Source organism: Solanum lycopersicum, chromosome 4, assembly GCF_036512215.1.
Source record: "Solanum lycopersicum chromosome 4, SLM_r2.1".
Taxonomy (NCBI): domain Eukaryota; kingdom Viridiplantae; phylum Streptophyta; class Magnoliopsida; order Solanales; family Solanaceae; genus Solanum; species Solanum lycopersicum.
Window position 1 is genome coordinate 60,333,536 of NC_090803.1, and position 7,647 is coordinate 60,341,182.

General features: G+C 30.4%; 1 protein-coding gene across 1 annotated transcript; it reads left to right on the top strand.

The window, feature by feature from the left end:
• The first annotated feature begins 776 nt into the window (after positions 1-776).
• Positions 777-3,585, top strand: LOC101254790 (protein LIKE COV 3-like). Its single transcript, XM_004238446.5, has 6 exons — positions 777-1,084; positions 1,680-1,732; positions 1,979-2,088; positions 2,571-2,738; positions 2,845-3,069; positions 3,279-3,585. Exons 1-6 carry the CDS (start codon positions 947-949, stop codon positions 3,383-3,385), a joined length of 801 nt encoding a protein of 266 aa, XP_004238494.1. The 5' UTR covers positions 777-946; the 3' UTR covers positions 3,386-3,585.
• Positions 3,586-7,647: the final 4,062 nt, after the last annotated feature.

The window sequence follows — 7,647 nt, forward strand, 5'->3', positions numbered from 1 at the left end:
ATTCAAAGTTGAGTGACTTTCTGAGAAAGAAGTGTATCGTTGAGTGCTTTTGAGTGAAAATTGAAAGTTGAGTGGCTTTATGAGAGAAGAGTGCATCGTTGAGTGACCATCTGAGGTATTAACTCATAAATTAGAAATACTGAAAATAGACAAATTTAAATAGTGCGGCAATACATACAAACCTTAAAGAATTTTTTAAATATGACTTCTCGATTAGAAAAAAATATATCAGATACATAAAACTTCCTCGAACAAAATATCAGATACCTAATTATTAGTAGTCTTTGAGGAAAACAAAATATTTTTTTTGGTTTGTGTGTTGGTGAAGAGTTGAAGGTTATAGATGAATGAGTTTAATGAAGGCAATCACATGTTTAGATATATTTATAATAATATGTAAGTTGTTGATTTAGAAATTAGAATCCATATATGAGTGATTAATTAAATATGGAAACTTATAGGAGTAGAATTAACCAATCATGGGAATAATGCATGTCCTAATTAATTAAATCCTAAATTATTTGGGAACTAACTACCTATTATTTTCTTTTGATTTTAAGTAAATAACTAAATTAGGTATACGTGAAGAATCCGAAAACTTTGATCAAGACCGCCTTTAATTACAAATCAGCGGATTTTTTTCATTATTAAATATTAATCCTTTTTTACACTTAAAAAATCTAAAAAATATCATTTCATATATTCAAATGGTGTGTTGGACAAATAATTTCATTTTTTCTAAAAACAAAATGTAAAAGAATTCATTTATTTTGCATATCACATTAAAGTTGAAACTTTTCCAATTTACCACATGGGATGGAGTATTAGATGATTAGTATTTATTTTCTTTATTTTTTGATTAGGAGGAAATATTCAATAACTGCATTTTGCTTATGATCAGCATTTGTATTACCAGTTCTAATTAATTAATTACTGTTCATTAGAGATGGGAAGATCAGACAAGGATAGAGATCTGGAACGTCTGATGCCGGTGGGAACCTTGGCCGTTGATGTAACAAAAATCAACGGCTCCAAATCTTCAGATCAATCTCCCTCGCCTTCCTCTCATCACTCCGACAAAGAGGTCTTTTCTCTCTATCTCTATGTATTTTAGACGGATTTAGAATTGAAATTCTACGATTTCAAATATATTACTTATTGCAATTTTAAATAAATTTTATTTTTACATGAAAACACTGAATTCAAATGAGCTTGATATATCACTCTACCTCTATCCTTCTATCACATTATACACGTGACATAAGGGAAGCTTGGGTTAAATAAAAAATTATAGGGTTCAAAGACGAATTCGGTATTTAAATATTAGTAAAAAATGGTTCAATTTTGTGCTCTTTAATGAGCTCTAAATTGATTGTATAATTTAGATTATTGGTTCAAAATTTGATATGAAATTTTAGTAGTAATTTTTCAAATATAGACTTATATTACAAGACAAAAAAGTATTTATATTTTACCTAACATGTTAAAATATTGAATTCAGTTAAACATGTAGCTTAGTGATTTGACATTTAGGGTGAAGAAAAAAAGAAGGAAAACTTGAACTAAAATATCATGATAAATAGGATTTAACCTGTTATAATTTTCTTGTTTTAGAGTTGCTAATTAATTTCAGTGAAAATGAATTCAGCTAATATTTTGTTTAGTTTTCACCTTTGTAGGCATTTGGCAAACATATTCATAGCTGGCTTTCAAAAAAATTTGTGAGCGGATGGTTAGTTTCCTTCTTATCTTTATTTATAATTTTATACTCTTTTTGTAATAAACTGTGTTCAAGTAAATAAGACAATAGAAGTAAACTGGAAAACAGAAACAGAAATTTTTATTAAGAAAAGTATTTAAGTCCACAGAATTGATAATGTATTTTTAAGAAATTTAATTAATCCCCTTGTGATTTTATTTTACTCAAAGAGAAAGAAAACATCTTTGTTATTGATGTGATTCTCACATTGTTTTGCAGTGTCATATTATTTCCCATAGCCATAACTTTCTACCTTACTTGGAAGCTCATTAATTTTGTGGATGGCTTCTTTTCTCCAATCTATAATCATCTTGGGATTGATGTATTTGGTCAGTATATTAACTTCATTCTAATTTATGTCATTTAGTTTGATTTAGCAAGAATTTTAGTAAAAATTAGGAAGACTTTTTGAAATGTGTAGTCTTAATTAAACTTGTCATTACATTTGCGCGAGTCTTAAAAAAAAGCTTCACAAATGAGAATAAAATGAGGAGTTTAAATTTGAATTTCTTCGGGATAGCACCCAAACTTGTGATCTAGTGGTCAGTGTGGTAAGTTGGAAACTATGAGGTCTCAAGTTTAGTTCCTCGTAGAGATAACAACACTAGGTGATTTCTTCCTATCTGTCCTAGTATAAAATTATCGAGTATCTATTGTTGGTGAAATATGATAGATATCTCATGGATTAATTAGTCAAGGAGCTACCTGATGCCTATTGGTGGGAGGTGAGATGACAGATATTTCGTGGAATTGCTTGTTTTGATGAACAAGTATTTGTGTCTCTCATAACTATTTCTCTAACAATTTACAGGTCTTGGATTTGTGACATCCTTAATTTTCATATTCTTGGTTGGTGTGTCCATGTCCTCATGGTTAGGTGCATCTCTTCTTAGTTTAGGAGAATGGATCATTAAAAAAATGCCACTCATGAGTTATATCTACACTGCATCCAAGCAAATTAGTAGTGCAATTTCACCAGGTAACTAAATTACACCTTTTCTACCATTCAAAATAGATTCTCAAACGCTACAACTTCTGCCACAGTCTTAGACCTCCTATCGAGCTACGTTATTATTTTTTTTCAGATGAAGATTCACATGCCTTCAAAGAAGTGGCAATTATAAGGCATCCGCGCCTTGGTGAATACGCGTTTGGTTTCATTACATCAAGCATTGTTCTTCGTAAAAACACAGGTGCTGAGGAACTCTGTTGTGTTTATGTTCCTACTAATCATCTTTACCTTGGAGATGTATTCCTTATCAATTCTAAGGACATTATGAGGCCTAATCTCTCTGTTAGAGAAGGAATAGGTAAAGAGTTTAAACTTCAACTTTTACAAGTATTTTTACGTTTAGTTGGTACGATAGAAGTCATTAAAAATGACATACCTTTTTGAAAGAAGAAAAAACATACGTTCAATGTTAATAAATTATATAGAAAATGACTTCAGTCGTACCAAAACAATTTCCTGAGGATAATATAGTTATGAAGTGTCCGATTTTTCGTCTACATGTTGCAGAAATTGTAATCTCAGGAGGCATGTCTGTACCCCAACTATTGACGATAGTTGATAAGCAATCTACTCTATCTCCAAGAATTGGAAAATTTGCTGTTCCTCAAGTTTGATGATCATAATGTTTGAACTGGGGAAAATGCACTTTACTGTTAATATTATTCAATAGATAGTCTATTTGCTAGAGGCAAAGCCAGAATTTAAAGTTTGTGATTTTGTGTTTTTACTTCTGTTACGTTATTGGGTTCTAAATCAATAATTTGTACATATTAACTCAATGGATTACGTAAGGCAATATAAGATTTGAATCAAAGTTACTGTGTTCGCGGATTTGCTGCTGGTGGATAATTCTTGTGGCTCTTCTTTACTTGACACCCTTGTTTGAACAATGGTAAATGTGGGGAAAAAATATTTGTAATTCTAACTAGCCTATGAATGAGTTGGATATATAAAATCTCGTTAGGATTTTATATTGCTAAATCTTGTTCCTTTCTTCAAATCAATATATAATTCCTTTAATAATATTCAAATGTGAGTATGTGACGGGCTTAAACACGGTGTATTGAACAGTGATGATTCATACAGTCGGTTTTAACTTATACTTGGATGGATGGAAGTCTGGAAATCAAATGAATAACCTTGACTCTAATACCACTTGTTAAAATCAAAGGATGACTTTTATTTTAATCAAACCCATCGAATGAACATGTTCTATTCGTGACTCTGATTCTGACGCGACCACTCCAATCTCATCGTGATTGAAATAGTAGAACATTATGTGCAAGCTAATAATTGCAAATCATGATAGTGATATACGAAAAAGAAAATGAAGGGATTAGTTATCTTACGTAAGTTTTTCTGACCCAAAAAATTATGTACTTTTTGGACCATGCTAATTATATGCTTCAATTATACGCTCCTATCTTGAGTACAACAAGGTTCTATATCCTTGAAATATTAATTATTTTCACCATGTACTTGGAATATTTGAAATTTGGAAGTTAAAGGGATATATATAAATCTTCAAAATTGAAATCATATCTCTCAAATCGATTTAGATTTGACATGGAAAGGGTATTTAGGGTCAAAATTTTCCACTATTTTTAATTTGTATTTTCTTGACATTCCTTTTGAAATTTTCACCACAGGATGCATGATTATTAGACGTAATAAATGTTTATCCAAAACTAAAGATATTTCTTCCCAAGTTGATCAATATGCTTGGTTTTTCCTCTCTTCATATTACTAGAATGAGTGTATGCTATCTAATTCATCTTAAACATCGTTACATAATTTTGTCTTCTCAATATTACTATAGTGAATATACGATACGATATTTAATTCATTTTTAAATATAGTTATATAATTTTGTCTTCTCCATACATATCATTACTACAATGTAATATACAATATCTTATTGTGGAATTGGCAATCAAGATCTAATTAACTGCTTCCCCACAAATTGTTGGAACACGGTTTGTGTGTGGACAAAATGTGTGAATACAAAATGTGCTGATTGTTGAGGACAAAATATAATTATATTGAGCTAGTAATTAGATTTGTAGACCCACTCACTAAAACACAATTATAATTTCGTTTGTGATCACATCACCAATTTAAGTTCTTCAACTTTACAATCTATGTGATGAAAAGATTTCATTTCACATCATTGAATAATTTTTTTCCAATGAAGACGTATAGTAAAAATCACTAATATTGCATTTTTTGCATGCCTGAATATTTTTCGATGTTACTTCATTGGGTTTGCCTCTCCTTTTTGGGACTTTTATTTAGTTCTTAAATTAGAAATTCAGTGAATATAGTGTTGTCTCCTATATTCAGATTAGCAAAGCTGAAATAATAAAAAATGAAGAGAAAAACATAAAGAATTATCCGAGTCCACAGAATTCACTGTGTGTCCTTAATTAAAAAAATTTAATCCCGTCAAGTTCCTGAGGTTTGCAGATTACCTCCCATGATAAAACGGATTAACCATTAAAGAAGTAGTGGTACCTTAAACTTTAATAATTTCAACGAACTCAAAAAGACAACAATGAATCACACACACAGACACGATCAATCAAATTTATTTTGTACGAAATGTATGTAAGAAGAAGGGAAGAAGTCGATGCAGAAAAATAGAAGAAAGTCTCTCTATGTATAGCCGACAAAGGATAAAGATCACAATCATTTGAAAAGAAAACAATCTTTCAGAATTGTCACAACAGTTTAGAAAAGACACAACCTTCCAAACGGTCACAATCCATTAAAAAGGACACAACATTTCATGTTCACACCTTTATAACCCTGACATTTGGTGCTGCATGCCAACACTACTTGTTGTGCGGAATTTGAGATAATACGAGAAAATATAAACGCGAAAAACAAGACAACAGATTTACGTGGTTCACCAATAAATTGGCTACGTCCACGGGAAGAGAGGGAGCAGTTTTATTATGGAGAGGCAAAAACAGAATTACAGAATAGGGTTTGCCATAGCGTCTATATATAGTGCTAAGCTACGCCCTAAAAGGCTTGGGCCCAACATACAGAATCAACAGAAAATTAAGGGCCCAATACAACAACATTGCAGCGAGAACCCCGTCCTTTCTGTTTGTAGCGGGTCCGATTCAAGGCATTCAACACTACTCATCTAGTTTTAGGTAGTCTCAACCTAAGTTGTTTTTTATTCTTTATTTTTTGGTGGCGCATCCTTGTTGATAGATCATGAATATGGCTGTGGTATGAGATTCGTATAGAACTTGGTCAATTGGAATTTAAATACTTTGGTCATGATCGACTGAGACATTTGAAAATAATAGGATGATTTTTGTAATTAAAAATAAAAGTGAAAGGTCAAATTCCTCATGATATTTTTTCTTATAAATATGAAGATTTAATTTGAGTACCACCCCAAAGTAGGTTGATCTAAAGGAAAACTAAATGCTAACTCGATTTGCTCAGATAAAAAGAAGATAATTAGGATTGGACCTTTTGTCCTAAGTTACATTAGAAAAAGTATTAGTACAAGATTTATTCAAAATACAAGTGGCTAGCTCTATAGATAAGATCGAATATAGAGTATGTTATCTAGTGTTACCATTATATTTTGGGAAAATGCATAAGTATCTTTTTAATTTATGCCTGAAATTTAGAGACACTTTTATACTATATTAAGGTCCTATTACCCTCTGAACTTATTTTATAAATAAATTTTCTAACCCTTTTTGGTATACGTGGCACTAGCTTGAAAAAAAATGTCAACACATGTGGGCCCACAAGATAGTGCCACATAGACCGAAAAGGGGTAGAAAAATATTTATAAAATAAGTTCGGGAGATAATAAGACCTTAGTATAGTATAACTGTTTCTCTGAAATTTCGGGCATAGATTAAATGGGTATGTTTTCCCTTATATTTTTACAATATTGTCAAGGTAGCCTTATAAGGCAACACATAACAAAGTTCATATGATACATATGTTCTAAAATTCAATGACAATGTAGCTCAAAAATAATTATGTAAGGTCAGTTAAGCCAAAAACAGATAATACGTATTATAATGAACTTGGATCATGATCATACAAATCATATAAGACGAATAGGTTCTATTTAGTTTGATGTATTAGATGTAACAATCATGATATAAATATGGTCTATCTCGTTTATAGTTTTTATTATTTTAGATCATGCATAGCTAATTATATATGGTATGATTTAGTATTTAAGTGGTGTCATGAAATAACAACACACAAATACAAGAATTAAATACCAAAAACAAAACTATATATCTATTATATTTTCCCCAAATTCATCATCACCACCCTTTTAATTTTATTAATTTTGAAAATAATGTGAATATAGAATATGCTAATTGTGATGATAGGAGGCAAAAAAGTTTCAAGCCGTAATTAGATATTTTAGACCCACCACTAACATCTTTTCTCGAAGTACTTAATTAAGACATTCGAAGTGAAAAGCAAAACAAAAATGTACGATGATTAGTAGGAAATTAAACTTTATGTGAAAGAATAATGATTATTATATCTCCCTTTTCCTTTTAAATTTGAAAAAATAAATAAATAAAGTTTTAGATATATTCGGACGAAGTCAGAATTTTCATTGAGGATTTAATAAATTTAAAATAAATTATATAAATTTTATTATAATTTTTTATATCAAGTAACATCAGATAAATTTCCTTGCACACACTTGACTACGCTTCTACCGAGTTCTCTCCACCTTTTTTTTTTTATGGAATCTAGCATCCGTGATGTAAATATTTCAATTAACATCATTGAATTCATTGAATCAATCCACGATCGTAAAAAAAAATAAATTGATTTCGACTAATGCATGCTTAATTATTTTTGATGT